The sequence below is a fragment of the Ovis canadensis genome, chromosome 13 (assembly GCF_042477335.2).
Source record: "Ovis canadensis isolate MfBH-ARS-UI-01 breed Bighorn chromosome 13, ARS-UI_OviCan_v2, whole genome shotgun sequence".
NCBI lineage: Eukaryota > Metazoa > Chordata > Mammalia > Artiodactyla > Bovidae > Ovis > Ovis canadensis.
In genome coordinates, this window is record NC_091257.1 from 22,482,717 (window position 1) to 22,501,550 (window position 18,834).

Sequence of the window (18,834 nt, forward strand, 5' to 3'; positions counted from 1 at the left end):
TTTTCCAATGAGTTAGTTCTTTTCATCAGGTGGCCAAAGTACTGGAGTTTCAGCTTCGGCATCAGTCCTTCCAATGAATATTCAGGACTGATTTCCTTTACGATGAGCTGGTTGTATCATCTTGAGGTCCAAGGGACTCTGAAGAGACTCCCTCTATTCCAAACTTCTTTTTAATGAATGAGTATTCAGTTCAGTTGCTCAGTCTTGTCTGACTCTCTGTGACCCCATGAATCACAGCATGCCAGGCCTCCCTGTCCATCACCAACTCCCAGAGTTTACTGAAACTCATGTCCATTGAGTCGAATGAGTATTAAATTTTGTCAAATACTTTCTCTTCTTAAACCTGTTAATACAGTGGATTACTTTGGTTGGTTGTGAAAGAACCAGTTTTGCATACCTGGAATTAAACCTCCTAGGCCATATAATTGGAGAAGGCGATGGCACCCCACTCCAGTACTATTGCCTGGAAAATCCCATGGATGGAGGCGCCTGGTAGGCTGCAGTCCATGGAATCGCCAAGAGTCGGACACGACTGAGTGACTTCACTTTCACTTTTCACTTTCCTGCATTGGAGAAGGAAATGGCAACCCACTCCAGTGTCCTTGTCTGGAGAATCCCAGGGACGGGGGAGCCTGATAGGCTGCCGTCTATGCGGTCACAGAGTCAGACACTACTGAAGCAACTTAGCAGCAGCAGCAGGCCATATAATTAAACCCTCGTGTATAATTCTTTTCATATTAGATTTAATATGCTAATACTTTGTTGAGGATTTTTATGCTTAAGTTTTAGAGACAGATGGATTCTCCAGAAGCAATCTCATTTCTACATATTAACAATAAACACCAGTGTGCAGGTATTATTTGTACTGTCTTTTGTCTTTGTATTAAGGATACCACAAACAACAATCAAAATAAATGTGACCTTAAGAGTCACCCAAACTACCCTCACATTGCGTACTGAAGTGACAGTGGCCATTTTATATCCTGAGTTCTACTACCAGGAATTATTGAGAACCTAATATTTTTGGTGTAGAATGTTTAACAAAGTACCTGATAATGCTCTTCTTTTTTTTCCTACTTAAAAAAATATCAACTTTCTGAGAAAATGAGCCAGGGCTGTGCACGTGTTCCATTTATTTGTTATAATCAAGTGCGTGCCTGACTAGTAAAATGAGACTTACAATTAAATATAGTGACTTAGCAACAAAGGGCTCAAAAACAAAAATCCAAACCAAACCAATTAAAAAACCAAAGGGCTAAAAAACACCCCCCCAAAACCAAAGAGCTAAATTTCACAGCAATTTAAAAATCAAACTGAGTAATCCCCATACTATGATTAAAGTTTAAAGGAAAAAAGTCTTTTTCCTTGCATAATGAAATATATACAACTGTTTATAGACAATATTCAAAAATACATTAAGATTCATGATCTTTTAGTGATGAGTATGTAAATACTGCTTTATTTGGCTGAACTACCTAACAATGTCAGCACTTTATGGTAAGAATATCATGCCCTGCACATACTCTGCATTTTTCTGTTATTATGAGCAATTTTAGATATCTTCTTCTTTCCTTCCCCTTTCAGAGACTGTTTATATGCCCTTATTATCTTGACATCATTCTGTGTCTTATATCCTTTTATTCTCGAAAATATATAGTACATTGGCGGGCTTGAGTTTTTGTACCGATAATGTCAAGTTTACTGTTAATCAAAAACTTGGCCAAATTCCTACTGCCTTTTTTTTCCTCAAGTGATCATTTTGGGTTTTTAAATTTTCATTTACCTATATAGCACACCTATTTCTAAGTGGTCAGTTAACAGTTTATAAACTCTAGACCAGATGAGATCCAGGAGTATTAAGGCCTCAAAGGTGTGTTTTAATTTAATTAAAAAATTAAGATTCCTTAAACTCTACAGCAGCATATCTACCATTCCAGGCATTCCAAAAATCTGAAGGGCAGACAGAAAGACTTCCTGTTACTATAATTAGAAAAACCATCACAGAGTTCACAAATATTTCAAATACAATTATGAGTAATACAAACCTGGAACTGCCTTTTCATGGAGATGTACGCTTAAAGAGTTAGTTAGGTTTTTAGATAGTTTTCCAGAGAGTAGTTTATTTGAAGTGAATAAGATGAAATAAATCAGTGTACTCAAAATAATAAAAACTTTTATTTATAAATTAATAAGCAAACTATAATAAACATGACCAAACAGCAAAGAAAGTTACTGGCTTCTATTCATTATGACTAGAAAAATAAATTATTTAAACAAGTATCTAAATCTGCCTCCTGCTTCCAGAGAAATTAATGTATTGCATGTACATATTTTCAAATTGTTCCCAACTCTTATTCCAACTCAAGATTTGCGCAGTACTCTATTTTTTGTATAGGAATTGTAAACAGTCTTTAAAAAACCTAAAAGAGTAAAAAATATTAAAACTTTATAAACCTTATAGTCTGGATTGATTATGATTAATTTGTGGAAATATACAGTACAAATCTTTCAACCATTCATAATTTGGTCTGTTATACAAGGAAAATAAATTATATGACTGTCAGATTTTACTTATATTCTTGAAAAGTTGACTATTCCCAATAAGTAATCCTTCCACCGCTTCTGTATACTTTCTACATTCTCAATTCAAAAAGAAACAACATACAATTATTTGACTTTTTGTTTTTTTCTTGCTTGAAACTGCTCTGTTTTGTTTTTTACAGATTTAATCAACATTGACAAGGCAGGATCAATGGACCTCTTGTGTGATTCCTTCTGAACCTCACCCTCCTTTTCACTCGTTGCCTGAGTCAGCCCCTGTTCTTTTTGTTCTCTCTGACGGGCTTTCTCCTCAAGGATTCTTTCCATAGCTTTTGTCTTCTTGAAATTAGGATCTGAAGGATCCAAATTGAACAAGTGGGAAGTATACATTGCCTGAAACCTTGCATCCTTCACATTGACCTGCAAACCCAAAAGGAAAGTATAGATACATAAAATTAGTAAACCAAAAGGCCTAGAAATGAGACCAGAGTTCAAAAAGTCAGTGAGTTGATGATAAAAAATACAAATGTATTTTGCATTGACTCATTAGAAAGCCATTCCTCCACAGACCTTCAATGAAGTTTTTAGCTTTATTCTTGAACCACATGTGCAGGGCACACGGTTCTTATCACACAATGACAATATCCTTGGAAGGGAATTACCACAGTCTATATGTTACACAGTGGCCTGTTACTACCTCAGCCTCTTAGGCTGTCTGCAGGAGTTACCACAGGAGATGCAAGCTCACCTGTGCTTACAGTGTGAAACCTCTTTCTGGCTGAGATAATTAAGCCAGTGATGGTATCTCCTGTTGGAATTTCAGGCGAAGTCACTGCCTTCTTTGCACAATAAATTATTTTTTTCAACCTTGGTGCCAAAATGAGCAGCTACTGAGAGTGACTCATACAGCAGATTTACAGACCATAATGGGAAAGATGGTACCCCCAAGACTAAGATCTGATCAGATACAAGCTCCAAATTTATCCTTTATTGTTCTACAAAAACACTGCGTTCCCACATTTTAAGAGCATACTCTTAGCTCCAGCCAGGCCTTCAAGTATTGCCGGGCACAGGAGTGACCAGACAGAAAGTGAGCATGACTCCCTCACTGCCACTCATCATTGCCCTGTGAAAAAGAGCCCACCCAGAGACGGACTGTAGAGTTATTTGTAATAAGGACCACAGGCGTGATACTACTACCACACTCACAAAAAAATGTCTTTATACGTGATGGTCATCATGCATAATAAGACATCATTTTCTGCATGATGATTAATTATCGTAATACAAGATTTGACTATAAATCATTCTCTGCTTTTAACTTTTTCTAACAAAACTAATTTAACAAAAATTGATTCAGTGGAACAGCACCATACTTGGAGCTGACTTACAGAAACCAGAGTTATACAGTGGTCTCAAAGTCCCTCTCAATGCTGCTTATAAGTTATCTGTATGCTTCTCTCAATTCTCTAGACAAATTCAAAATCTCTCCCATTTTCTTCTGAGTCTGTTCTTCCATGCTAATGGATGGAAGTCATCAAATAGTTCCTGATAGCTGTCTGTAGGTTTTCTGTACAGGACTCAAACTCATGTGTGGGGACTGTGTGGCCACTAGAAATATGTACTTAGCAAAAAAAGAGGGAAAAGAGGGAACAGTGGAAACAAGAAACAGAGCAATTAAAAAAGTGTGGCCTGGGACTTTCCCGGTGGTCCAGTGGTTAAGAAACTGACTGCCAATGCAGGGGATGTGGGTTTGATCCCTGGTCCAGGAAGACTTCACAAACTGGACAACTAAGCCTACGTGCCTCAACTGCCGAGCCCATGCACCGTAGAGTTCATATTCCTCAAGAGAACCCATCACAACGAGAAGCCTGAGTACCACAGCTGCAGGGCAGCCCCTGCTCACCAGAGCTAGAGAAAGCCTGTGCAGAGCAACAAAGAGCCCACGCAGTGAAACACAGACCCCGCGCAGCCAAAAAAAAAAAAAAAAAATTGCGCCTACTGCACTGGCCCTTGCACACAGTGTGATGTGAATCTGCTACTTTGCAGTCAGGCTTAACAATGTAGAACTGTCCCAGTGTGAGCATCACACTGCATGTGATTCTAACACTAAAAGCTACATATTTTGGTGCAGCATAGCTACCAGAATAGAAGCCTACTACTTCACCCGACGCTCAAAGAACCACCCTGGGATGAACTGGTTATACTGGACTAAAAGATGGTAGCTCTGGCTACACGATCTCTGGGTCGTTCCTGAGATCAAGGGGCCAAGCCCAATTTTTATCTACAGAGCTGACTTTAGATTCAACGCCGGCTTTTAACAGAATAATGACTTTTGTCACTGGTTACCTCAAAGTCATCCTCCAATAATTCCTTCTTCTTCATGAGCTGTTTTTTCTTCTTTTTGCTCAGATTCTGGTGCTCCACAATCTTGTTATAATTGAAGTGTTTCTTGCTCTCTTCCTCCTCATCCATCACAAGCAAAGCCATTTCAGCCTGCGGAGAGAAAAAAACAGTTCAAATATACGACAGTGTTTTTCTTTCCTCAGACAGGAATATGGAGCACAGAAATCCCCTCAGAAAAGGAGAAGCCAGTCATCAGTGCTCTGGGATGACACCTGTCTACCATCACAGACTATGGCTCACTAAACTCATAAAGAAATCCACAGACCGCTGTACAGTAACAGGTGTAATTTTTTGGAGCAACATCACTGACAACAGGAGAGGGGTGAACGCTTTATCTAAAAACCAGACCGTATTTCACATTATGTAACTGATCTGTAGGTGGTAGAAACAAAAGTCCTCAAGTTTCCCAAATAAAAATTTCTCATTTTCACTTTAGTCTTTTTAAGCAGACACTAAATCTCGTAAACATGTAGTAGTTTTTGATACAGACTAGACTTTCCAAATATGTGCTTTAGGAACAATGAATTCTGTTTTTCTTTTGCTGATTTTGCCTCTACTTTTCCAATATTGATATACTTCTATGAAGGCAAGATCTTAATATTTGCTTCTGAAATCTAATATAATGCCTGTTTCCACTCAACAGGTATTTTCTACTGACCATGGGATTAAATGTAAATCTTCAAGAATCAAGTAAACAACCATGCATGCTAAAGAAAATACAATCTTCCTCCACTGCCCACTTAGACTGCTTTAATTTCCTCTCCTTTCCATGACTGGTACCTACAGTTGGCTTTCTTTTTAGAATGATTTCCTACAAACAAAGATTTTCTTTGTGTTCCTTAACTCTATAAACACTATTGCATATGCAATAAAAGATGCATTAAGATGCAGAGTTTAGGTGACCAGTCTGGCTCCCTCCTAGACAGTGCTGTGAACATCAGACTCAGGAATGCTGCTGACTCCAACTCCTGTCTCAGCAAAAACACATACTACTTTGTGCCATGGATTATGTGGAGGTGCTTAAGGATAATATTCACTACACTTCCAAGAAAGGCTTTAATTCTGCACATTAACTTTCAATGATAAAAAGAGAGAAAGGAGCATTTAACAAGCCATAAAGCAAACTCTGTATTACAGGACAGATTCAGACTGAATTAAAACCATGTCAATATTATTTTGAGGTTTTAATATTAGTATTTTTATCTCTTATTGTCAGTTTTGTCCTTTATTGTCAGTTATAATAAGGGTTTTAAAAGATAAGATATTTTCCTCTTAATCACAAAGGGACATGCCTTGGGTGTGAACTAAACTTTAACTCTGTACTTGGAGAAATGTTTGGTGAAAGGGAGGTATTTTAAAATTATGCTGCTAAAATATTTATAAATTTCATTGTTAAAATCAGTTATTTTTTATTAGACATATTGGAAACTCATATGGACACCTTCACTTGAAGTGTACACATCACTTGTCCATTAAAAATGTAAACATGACCATTACCTTTTGTCTTTCTATTTCAGCTTCTTCCTCTGGAGATATGTTATCTTTTGCAGACTTTGTTGATTTTTTCTTTTCTTTTATACCTGGCACAACAAATCAACATAGAAGGGTTAAAAATTATGACTATCACAACAACAATTTGCTTATACTATTTATTTTAAAAATTTTGTTTATAACAAAAATGCAAGGTATCTAGAAATAATCTTACCAATAAACATATAGAAACTAAAGAAACTAAAAAAAAAAGTATTACTGAGATGACTATGGGTATGAATAGAATAATAATAGTCTGGACATGATGAGTGAATATTATAAAAAAGGAATTTCTTCTGAAAGTAATGTATAATTCTACATCAATTAAAAAGAAAACTTGCAAGATCATTTTAGCAGAAACAGAATAACCACTAGATAGAATTCAGTATCCTCTCATAATATATATACATTTAATAAAATTTTATTCAAGGAAATCTTTGCAAAAAATGAGAGATCTGATTTACTAGTGATACAGTATGCTACAGTGTACTACAAAGTGAAAAAAACAAAAAATGCTGTAACTATACAATGAGAAAAACAGCACAGTATGGCTTAGTATTTAATAAAATGTAGCATCATACATTACTGGCAAAAGAAGGGATTATTCAATAACTGGTGCTGGGCAATTTGTTCTATTCTGCAAAATAATCCTTGAGCTATAGCTGTGTGCATGTGCTCAGTCACTCATTCATGTCTGAGTCTTTGCAACCCCATCAACTATAGCCCACCAGGCTCCTCTGTTCACGGGATTTCCCAGGCAAGAATACTGGAGTGGGCTGCCATTTCTTATTCCAAGGGGATCTTCCCAACCTAGGAGCCATACTGAATAATGCACAGAAGAACAAAATGCAGATGTATTAAAGAGTTAAACACTAAAAAACCTATGAGAAAACACAGGGGAACAGCTACCTGATATTAAGTAGAAGAAACATTTTCTTAGCATAAGGACAATAGACGAGATCAAAGGGAAAAAAAGTAATTTAAAAATATAAACTCTTAAAACTCATCAGCAAAATGAAAAATTCACCTGTTTAGTGACAATTTGACAGTAACTACCTGGAAGTAAAAGTTTAACAAAACCCTTTCTCCTTCTCCAAAGACAAAGCTGATCTTTGTTTAACTTCCTGTGTCTATTATTAGACAAAATTACTTATGGTAAAAGTGGCTCCTGATGAGAAAAACTTCCAAGGATGCAGGGACTTCTGAAGACCACAAGATGCTAGATGAGATGTTCCTGAAGGAGAGGTAGTAACCAATGGCAGTTAAGAGCACTTGAGTCTGGAGTGCCTGGCTTGGGTTTAAGCTCTGGCTCAACTCCACTCAAGCTACAGCATTCGTGTTTGTGCCCTTCTTTGTGAAGTGGGGATTATAACAACTAATTTCACCTAGCATCTAGGGTTACTGTGAGGACTAAAGAGTAAGAAGGTTCAGAATCCACAAAGCCACCTTCTTGAATGTTATTACATCATGTCAGCCTTCTCTGAGCTACTGCTGCTGCTGCTGCTAAGTTGCTTCAGTTGTGTCCGACTCTGTGCAACCCCATAGACGGCAGCTCACCAGGCTCCCCCATCCCTGGGATTCTCCAGGCAAGAACACTGGAGTGGGGTGCCATTTCCTTCCTCCAACGCATGAAAGTGAAAAGTGAAAGTGAAGTCACTCTCTGAGCTACTGGACACTGTCTTATTTGCATTTGGATGAGCTCAGTTTTGTCCTTCCAATGCAGAGAAACCAGCGGTTACTATTTTAGAAAACAGTAACAATTTAATACTGCTACAGCACTTACCATGCATCTGGAAATAGTGCTCTTTCCTTCCTTTTATATATGAACTACTTTGATCCTCACAAAAACCCTATGATGTAGATTCTATTATTTATTACAATTTTCACTCTGCTGTTGATGAAACTGAAACAGAGAGAGACTGAGTGACTGTCTCAAGCTGAGTAAGCAAAGGAACCGTGAGTCAGACCCTAGCACTCCAGTTCAGGCTCTGGCCACCGCCACACTCTACCCTTCACTACCAAATGTCACTCTCCCTTGAGTAGTTCTTTCCTTTTAAAAAGCACTTTGTTGTGAAATAATAAATTTCAGAGAACATATAATGATGGCTGAATAACCCATCTAGTGGGGGATAACAAGAAGTCAAGAGAAGCTTCCTTTTTTAAAAATTTATTTATTGTTAATTGGAGGATAGTCGCTTTATAATAGTTGTAAATAGTGTTACATTGTTTGGTTTCTGCCATACATCAACATAATCCAGCCACAGGAATACATATGTCCCCTCCCTCTTGAACCACTTTAGAAGCTGCCTTGTGGGCACTAGCCCTCTGCATAGGGGCAGCCCTGCCCAGCTGAGAGAAGATGACGGTGTATAAAGTGTGGCCAGGTTCACCGCTCACTGCCACCAAGGCATCTATCTGTCTGCACTTTCAAGAAGAAACACTATTGTATGTAGTCTTTTCTCTAAGTGAGATTGTGCTCCTTATCACAAATGTTTTTCAGGGAATGATCTATCTGTTTTGAGATTATAGCCTTTTCTCTGCTGTGAAGTGCATGCACGTACGTGTGTGTATGTACACACACACACACACATAAAAGCATCCTCAAGGCTCCACTCTCCTAGCGTCTGACTCCCACAGCCTCAGTCTGCCTCTGCTCCTGTCCTCGTAAGGCCAGGGCTCCTTTTGAAGTGAACAGACAAGTGGCACACGCAGAAGATCTCCCTGCGGCGCGGGAGAACATCAGGCTGTGCCTGATTAACACATGAAGGAGACAAAGATCTTCACACACAGCTGTGGGAAATCATTTCAAAGAGCCCACAATGAACTGTTTCAGATTTTTATAACAACCTGATGAAAAGCCATAAAAATAAACTTGAAAGGAAGACTTCAGTAAAGGAGGAAAAAAATCTCCAAGATGGTTGGGACTAAAAATGATATCTAATTTTACTGTGATGAAAATTTCTTTGCTCAAGAAGAATTTACTGTGTGCTAAACTGAACTGTTTAGTCTGAAGATAAATAACGTGTAGAGACCCTTTCTGCACTGTTAACAAGATTGCAGTAAGCGGGCAAATCTTTATTTATTTATTAAAAAAAAAAAAGGCATTTTCCCTTTGGAAAGTTTTCAGACCTAATTTAGATGAAGACTACAGGGGAAATGAAAGTCCCCGTTCTGAAATGTTATCTTAATAATTTCATTTTCCATTACTTGTAATGTCAGAGAACTGTTCCTGTAAAAAAGTTCTTTCAGAGTGTTCAGTTGAGCACTTCTTGTGGGACAGCAGTTAAGAGAACTCACTGGAGGGCAGACTGGTCTTCGTACTGACCAGATGGGAGTGGTAAGTCCCCTAATGATTCACACTTAGCAGCAAGCTCCTGCACCCAAGAGTGCTGATTCATAATCAGATACAATATACAGTCTGTGTATCTTCCTCTGAACCAAGGCATTCGGCCTTGCCTGGAAAGCCAGCAAGTCCTTGTGTCCAGCTCTGACACATATGGATCCTGGCTCTGGTCTTTACAATGCACTTGAAGAGTTACAAAATGCTTCTAAAAGCATTTGTAAACTATAAAACAATATATGAGTAGTATACTGTAAGTACTCACCATACTGGCTGAATGAACCAAATACATATACTTTACTAAATTTTGTTTTTTTCCGTCATGTGTGGTCTGTGAAATCTTAGTTCCCCCTTAGTTCCCATTTAGGGATTGAACCTGTGCCCCCTGCACTGGAAGTATGACGTCTTAACCAACGGACTGCCAGGAAATCTCACCTTATTAGATTTTCTTGGTATTTTATCAAATTAGATAATCTAAAGTTGTCAAGACAAAAGATACACTCTAATAGGGTATATTTACATGTGATATACTTTAATTCACTTCTACTTCTTAAAAAACAAAATCTTATTACAGTTTATGCAGTTAAGATAGCAATAAGCACATTATCCCACCATCTCACTTCTACAAAAAAAAAAAAAAAATGTTTTAACTCATTCTAGAAGTACATTTTCAAAACTTTCATCTAATATTGAGTTTGCATCTTCAAATAAAATAGAAAGAACAGCAAATTTACAGTGTATGGGGAAGAAACAGAAGGAAGAACTAAAAAAGATTTCTGGTACTCATGTTGGCTCCTAACCCGAGCCAAATATCAGGTCTGGCATCAGTCAGTGAGCTCGATTTCTCCATATTTTTTAAACAGTGTGTAAGTTAGCTCTGGGACTGCCTAGGGTAAAGGTGTTATAAACACACTCAACTCTATCTGGCTTAAAATGTCTCTGTCCCGCTCAACTGTGGGAACTGAACTATATACCCTTCCAAACACAAACACTTTTCCTATTTCACAGCTGTTCCTTCTCAGTTTCTTAAACTTTCCTACCTTCCAGGTAAACCTTTCTCCAGGATAGGGTACTTTATGCAGGCTCTTGACTTCAGTGCCCAAACCTGCATCCTCCTCTCTCACCAATGCTTCCTACCTCTCATTCTGTGGTTTGAAATACTATTTACAAGCTAAAAATTCCTAAGTATATATTTGCAATCTGACTTTTCAGCTGATCTCCAAGGCTCATATATAAATGTTAACCTAATACCTCATGTAGATATCTGATTGACATCTCAGACCAATTACATACTACTGATCCTTTCGTAAGATTCTCCTTAACTCAGTAAATAGAAGAACATTATCACAGCCACAGGACTGGAAAAGGTCAGTTTTCATTCCAATCCCAAAGAATGGCAATGCCAAAGAACGTTCAAACTACTACACAACTGCACTCATTTCACATGCTAGAAAACATCATTGCTCAAAATCCTCCAAGCTAGGCTCCAACAGTACATGAACCAAGAACTTCCAGATGTTGAAGGTGAATTTAGAAAAGGCAGAGGAACTAGAGATCAAATTGCCAACATCTGTTGGATCACAGGAAAAAGCAACAGAGTTCCAGAAAAACACCTACTTCTGCTTCATTGATTATGAGAAAGCCTTTGACTGTGTGGATCACAACAAACTGTGGAAAATTCTTAGAGATGGGAATACCAGACCACCTTACCTGCCTCCTGAGAAACCTGTATGCAGGTCAACAACCAAGTTAGAACCAGACATGGGACAACAAACTGGTTCCAAATTGGGAAAGGAGTGCCTCAAGGCTGTATGTTGTCACCCTGCTTATTCCCCTTATATGCAAAGTACATCACAAGAAATACTGGGCTGGATGAAGCACAAGTTAAAATCAAAGATTGCTGGGAAAAATATCAATAATCTCAGATATGCAGATGACACCACCCTTATGGCAGAAAGCAAAGAGGGACTAAAGAGCCTCTTGATGAAGGTAAAAGCGGAGAGTGAAAAAGCTGTATTAAAACTCAGCATTCAAAAAACTAAGATCATGGCATCGGTCCCATCACTTCATGGCAAACAGATGGGGAGACAATGGAAATCGTGACAGACTTTATTTTATTGGGCTCCAAAATCACTGAGGATGGTGATTGAAGCCACGAAATTAAAAGATGTTTGCTCCTTGGAAGAAAAGCTATGACAAACCTAGACAGCATATTAAAAAGCAGAGATATCACTTTACTGACAAAGGTGGGTTTAGTCAAAGCTATGGTTTTTCCAGTAGTCATGTATGGATGTGAGAGTTGGACTATAAAGGCTGAGTGCCAAAGAATTGATGCTTTTGAACTGTGGTGTTGGAGAAAACTCACGAGTCTCTTGGACTGTAAGATCAAACCAGTCAATCCTAAAGGAAATCAACCCTGAAAATTCACTGGATGGACTGATGCTGAAGCTGAAGCTCCAAAGCTTTGGCCACCTGATGCGAAGAGCTGATTCACTGGAAAAGACCCTGATGTTGGGAAAAATTGAAGGTGGGAGGAGAAGGGGACAACAGAGGATGAAATAGTTGGAAGGTATCACCAACTCAATAAACATGACCTTGAGCAAGCTCTGGGAGACGGTGAAAGATAGGGAAGCCGGGCATGCTGCAGTCCATGGGGTCACAAATAGTCAGACATGACTGAGTGACTGAACAACAACAACCACAACTGCAGAGATTCAAAACAAGAATCTAGGAGCTATGCTAAATTTCTTCCTTATCCAAATAAAAAATTGGTAAGTCTACCTCCAAAATATATCTAGAATCCCATTCAGTTTCCTTCTTCCAATATTATTACTAGTAAGCTGTCTAGACTAACCATCACCTCTTGTCTAGACCTCTGCAAAAGCCTGGTCTCTCAGCTCTCACCATGCTTTCTTCAGTCTGTTCTCTTTGGAGGACTCAGAGCAGTAGGCTTACATACACACCATACCATGTCACATCCTTGTTTTAAGACCCTTTCAGTTCAGTTCAGTTGTTCAGTCATGTCCGACTCTTTGCGACCCCATGAACTGTAGCATGCCAGGCCTTTCTGTCCATCATCAACTCCTAGAATCCACCCAAACCCATGTCCATTGTGTCAGCGATGCCATCCAGCCATCTCATCCTCTGTCGTCCCCTTCTCCTCCTGCCCTCAATCTTTCCCAGCATCAGGGTCTTTTCAAAGGAGTCGGCTCTCAGGTGGCCAAAGTACTGGAGTTTCAGCTTCAACATCAGTCCCTCCAATCAACACCCAGGACTGATCTCCTTTAGGATGGACTGGTTGGATCTCCTTGCAGTCTAAGAGACTCTCAAGAGTCTTCTCCAACACCACAGTTCAAAAGCATCAATCGTTCTGTGCTTTCTTTATAGTCCAACTCTCACATCCATCCATGACTACTGGAAAAACCATAGCCTTGACTAGACAGACCTTTGTTGACAAAGTAATGTCTCTGCTTTTTAATATGCTGTCTAGGTTGGTCATAACTTTCCTTCCAAGGAGCGTCTTTTAAGATCCTTTAGTGGCCCTTCCATTGTCAATGAGTAAAATCCAAATTTGTTGCTGTGACACAAGGCCCTGCCTCATACTAAACTGCCCTTCTGCAGATTCCAGCCACAATGGTGTCCTTCAATTCCACCACACATTCTTTCTCACCTCACAGCTGTCTACCCACTTTCCCTTGATTTGCAATGCTCCTTCCCCCAGCTCTCCATGCCTGACTCCTCCTCATTCTGCAGGTCTCAGCTCAAATGTTACCATCTCCAAGAAGCTTGCTTCACCCACCCTATATAAGAAAGCCTCTCTCTTTCTTCTTCCCAGGTACATGCTCTGTATTATCCTACTGATTAGTTCCTTTAGAACACTGATCATATTCTCATAACATTCTTATTTATTTACCTGTAAAGAATCTGCCTGCAGTGCAAGAGACCCGGTTCAATCCCTGGGTTGGGAAGATCCCCCAGAGAAGGAAATGGCAACCCAGTAGCCTTACCTGGAAAATGCTATGGATAGAGGAACCTGGTGGGTTACAGTCCATGAGGTTACAAGAGTTGGACATGACTTCATGACTAAACTACCACTTCATGTCTTCCCTTCCCTAAAACCATAAACTCTGAGGGATGCAACTTTGCTTGTATTATTAGTACTATATCTCTAGCATACCAGAATGCTTAGCACCTGGAAGGCACTCAAAAATATTCATTGACAGAATGAATGAACAAACATATGGTGAGACCATTTCTTGGTTTAATTTTTATGTAAATTTTTTTAAAAAATCACTTTTTCCTTAAAAGAAAACAAGATATAAATTATTATTTCTAGGAAGTATTCTGAAATCAAAAGTATGTTGAAAATAAGCAAACTTTATCTGTATTTTTCTTTGGAACTTCTGATACTTTCAAGGAAACTATTCACATTTATTTTTTTAATTTAAATTAATTTATTTTAATTGGAGGCTAATTACTTTACAATATTGTATTGGTTTTGCCATACATCAACATGGCTCTGCCATGGGTGTACATGTGTTCTCCATCCTGAACCCCCCTCCCACCTCCCTCCCCATACCACCCCTCTGGGTCATCCCAGTGCACCAGCCCAAAGCATCCTGTATCCTGCATCAAACCTGGACTGGCGAGTCATTTCTTATATGATATTATACATGTTTCAATGCCATTCTCCCAAATCATCCCACCCTTGCCCTCTCCCACTATTCACAATTTAAATGTGCTGATTCCAAGAAACAAGCTACCCTAAGCCACCAAGCTACATAACTTACTCTGAATTCTACTCTGAGTTCTGCAGTTTGACCAGATTTCACAAGCCAAATGAAGCACTTTGGAATGAGAACAAGGAAACGATAATGCTTCACATTTCTCCATTATAAACTTGGTTTCCTGAAATGCGAGGATAAGGCTAAAATCCATCATCTTCTAGAAATGACTGCTCAGGTATGATAAGAAGAAGAATATGCTAAGTTTCCATTTCCCTTTCCAATTCCTAAGAATCTCACATCCTATAACAGACTTTATTCATCTTGATCCCCCTTTTCATCAATAAAACATCAGTACTAAAAGGCTGTAACAACCAGGAAATAATTTTGAGCAATTTTGACTTTCCTGTAGAGAACTATTCTGGCCCACTAGTCACAAGGGACGAGAAGGAGGGAAACTTCATAAAATCCTTCTCTTTACAATGCCAGCTTGGAGTTGCTCCAGGAGCAAGCCTTTGGGGTTCATGTGTGTGGTATGCAGAGCAGGGAAGGGCAAAATGCATGAGAACAAATGGAAAAAGCTTCCAGTGTTCCTGTACTGACTTGTCCAAGTATGGTCTGAGCCTTACCACACATATTTATACACACACACATTTACACGTATGAAAAAGGTAAGAATGAATGCATTCAGGAAAGAATTGACTGGTGCATGTGCAATGGAAACAAGGCTCCTTGGAAATTGGAAATCAGATACCTGAGAGTTTATTTACGGATTCAAGGGAAAAGAGGAGGAAGCTGGCTTTTCAGCTACATGAAAGCTAATCATGAAGCAGAATAAATGAAATGGGATAAAATGAAACATAGATGCTGGGTCAACTGGAGCCAAAGAGTTTTCACACTGTGTACACGTTTCACACATGCAAGCCATGTAAAAAATTTAACATATCCACATAAACACACATGGATTTATTCCATACTTTCAATTCTTCACAGACTTCGCAAAGAGAGACCTGGAGTGGATGTGTTATAAAAAAGCAGTGAAAGCACACAAAGATATGACTTCTTTCATTTCCTCATCCTTTTATAATCAACCTACCTAGAATCCAGAAAGGAATCCCTAGAAAACTATGAAATTAATCATGTTCACCCAAAGCCTCCTATAATGAAATTACTTCTTGTATGTACAGGGGACATGCTGACCCTCCTATCTGATCAGTGGTTATACCTAACAGGACAAACTTGCTTATAAGCCACTAGGGAGCTACACAAATTCTAGGGATTTTGAAAGAATGCATAGTTTACATGGTTTCTACCCATGTTACCTTTTTCACTTTAGATTCCAACTGAAAATTACAACTATGGGTTGGCTTACCTATTTTTTTAGCTTCTTCAGCAAAGTATGGGTCATTCATATCTACATCAGAGGGAACATCATCTTCACTGGCCTCTTCAGCAAGAGCCTTAAAAATGAATAGAAAAATAAATACAGTTTACTGTAAGGACCAAAACAAATGTGAAGAAAAACCTAATTTCTTTTAAATCAAGTAGTTCAATCTAAAGTTAAACTAGTTTTTAAAAATGGCTAAGTATACAAAATAACTTCTGATTAACTCTTTTGTTTGTTCAACAAACACTTATGGAATACTTTATAAATGCAGTAACTATATAGGGCTTTTGAGAGAGACAACAGTTATCAGATATATGGTTTCTGTCTTCAAAAATTTTATGATCTATTAAAAGAAATTAGCCACATAAACAAAGGTATGGTGGTGGTATAGTCGTTAACTTGTATCCAACTCTTTGCAATCCCGCGGACTGTAGCCTGCCAGGCTCCTCTGTCCATGGGATTCTCCAGGAAAGCACACTGGAGTGGATTGCCATTCCCGTCTCCAGGGGATCTTCTTGACTCAGGGATTGAACCTGGGTCTCCTGCATTGCAGGCAGGTTCTTTACTGACTGGGCTGTGAGGGAAGCCCTAAACAACAAAGGTATATATTAATAATAATTAAAGATAGGAAGTTCCAGAAGAGACAAAAATAAAACACATTCAAGGAAAAGAATACTTTTAGATGGGTGATCAGTGAAGAGAGGGAGCCTTAATCTCCAACAAAATTGAGAAATGGCAGTGATTAACAATAGCATGAAGTAGTTCACTGTGGAAGCCTGGCAGGCTGCAGTCCATGGGGTCACAAAGAATCAGACATGACTTAATGACTGAACAAGTGCATTGTGGGTTATCTTTCAAATCATTATTTAATGCAATTTATCTGCTGGTTAATTAAAGAAAATGATTCTTTGTTTTGAACTTCAAAAATACAAAAGCAGGAAGGAAGGTATAATGAACCTCCTGTTCTCATCACACAATTTCAACAATTTGTTTTATCTATAATCCATTCACAAAAACTTCTGTACTAATTTTAGGCACATCAATTGGCTACATTTTCCTTAATCAAATTTGAACAGTTTACTAAATTAGTATATTTAAATTAAAAAAAAAATCAAGTCTATAAAGTAAACAGAATATATGCAAACTAAGATCACACTAACCAAATGGAGTTTATCCCCAGGAATCTACAATATCTGTTATTTTAAGAAAAATATTTAGATAAATCCATGCACCTATGGACACTTGTCTTCAACAAAGGAGGCAACAATATACAATGGAGAAAAGACAATCTCTTAAACAAGTGGTACTTGGAAAACTGATCAACCACTTGTAAAAGAATGAAACTAGAACACTTTCTAATACCATACACAAAAATAAACTCAAAATGGATTAAAGATCTAAACATAAGACCAGAAACTATAAAACTCCTAGAGGAAAACATAGGCGAAACACTCTCCGACATACATCACAGCAGGATCCTCTATGACACACCTCCCAGAATACTGGAAATAAAAGCAAAAATAAACAAATGGGACCCAATTAAAATTAAAAGCTTCTGCACAACAAAGGAAACTATAAGCAAGGGGAAAAGACAGCCTTCTGAATGGGAGAAAATAAGAGCAAATGAAGTAATTGACAAAGAATTAATCTCAAAAATATACAAGCAACTCCTGCAGCTCAATTCCAGAAAAATAAAAGACCCAATCAAAAAAAGAGCCAAAGAACTAAACAGACATTTCTCCAAAGAGGACATACAGATGGCTAACAAACACATGAAAAGATGCTCAACATCACTCATTCTCAGAGAAACGCAAATCAAAACCATAATGAGGTACCATTTCACGCCAGTCAGAATGGCTGTGATCCAAAAGTCTACAAGCAATAAATGCTGGAGAGGGTGTGGAGAAAAGGGAACCCTCTTACACTGTTGGTGGGAATGCAAACTAGTACAGCCACTATGGAGAACAGTGTGGAGATTCCTTAAAAAACTGGAAATAGAACTGCCATACAACCCAGCAATCCCACTTCTGGGCATACACACCAAGGAAACCAGAATTGAAAGAGACACATGTACCCCAATGTTCATCACAGCACTGTTTATAATAGCCAGGACATGGAAGCAACCTAGATGCCCATCAGCAGATGAACGGATAAGAAAGCTATGGTACATATATACACAATGGAGTATTACGCAGCCATTAAAAAGAATACATCTGAATCAGTTCTAATGAGGTGGATGAAACTGGAGCCAATTATACAGAGTGAAGTGAGTCAGAAAGAAAAACTTTAATACAGTATATGCATATATGTGGAATTTAGAAAGATGGTAATGATAACTCTGTATGCAAGTCAGCAAAAGAGACACAGATGTATAGAACAGTCTTTTGGACTCTGTGGGAGAGGGAGAGGGTGGGATGATTTGGGAGATGGCATTGAAACATGTATATTATATGTGAAATGGATCACCAGTCAAGGTTCAATGCATGAGACAGGGTGTCAAAGACGGGTGCACTGGGATGACCCTGAGGGATGGGATCGGGAGGGAGGTGGGAAGGGGGGTTCAGGATGGGCAACACATGTACACCCGTGGTGGACTCATGTCAATGTATGGCAAAGTCAATACAATACTGTAAAGTAATTAGCCTCCAATTAAAATGAATCAATTTATATTAAAAAGAAAGAAAAACATTTAGAATGCACATTGCTAAACATTATCCTACATGCTGAAGAAGACCTGCCAAACCCTAAAGAATGTTCATTTTGGTATTACTATCCTTTTAAGGATGTGACTGGTGAGAGAAGCAAGATCCGATGCTATAAAGAGCAATATTGCATAGGAACCTGGAATGTCAGGTCCATGAATCAAAGCAAATTGTAAGTGGTAAAACAAGAGATGGCAAGGGTGA

The 18,834-nt window shown here is 38.5% G+C and overlaps 1 protein-coding gene across 4 annotated transcripts in view; it reads right to left on the minus strand.

Moving 5' to 3' along the window:
- Window positions 1-2,147: 2,147 nt before the first annotated feature.
- Window positions 2,148-18,834, minus strand: part of ESF1 (ESF1 nucleolar pre-rRNA processing protein homolog) — a 63,175-nt gene continuing 46,488 nt past the window's right edge. For all 4 annotated transcript variants that reach the window (XM_069547104.1, XM_069547106.1, XM_069547105.1 and 1 more), the window contains exons 11-14: window positions 15,914-16,001; window positions 6,445-6,527; window positions 4,891-5,037; window positions 2,148-2,961 (exon numbers count right to left, since the gene is read on the minus strand). In XM_069547104.1, coding sequence (XP_069403205.1) covers window positions 2,668-2,961; window positions 4,891-5,037; window positions 6,445-6,527; window positions 15,914-16,001 — 612 coding nt within the window. In that variant the 3' untranslated portion in view covers window positions 2,148-2,667. The remainder of the gene's footprint in view (window positions 2,962-4,890; window positions 5,038-6,444; window positions 6,528-15,913; window positions 16,002-18,834) is intronic.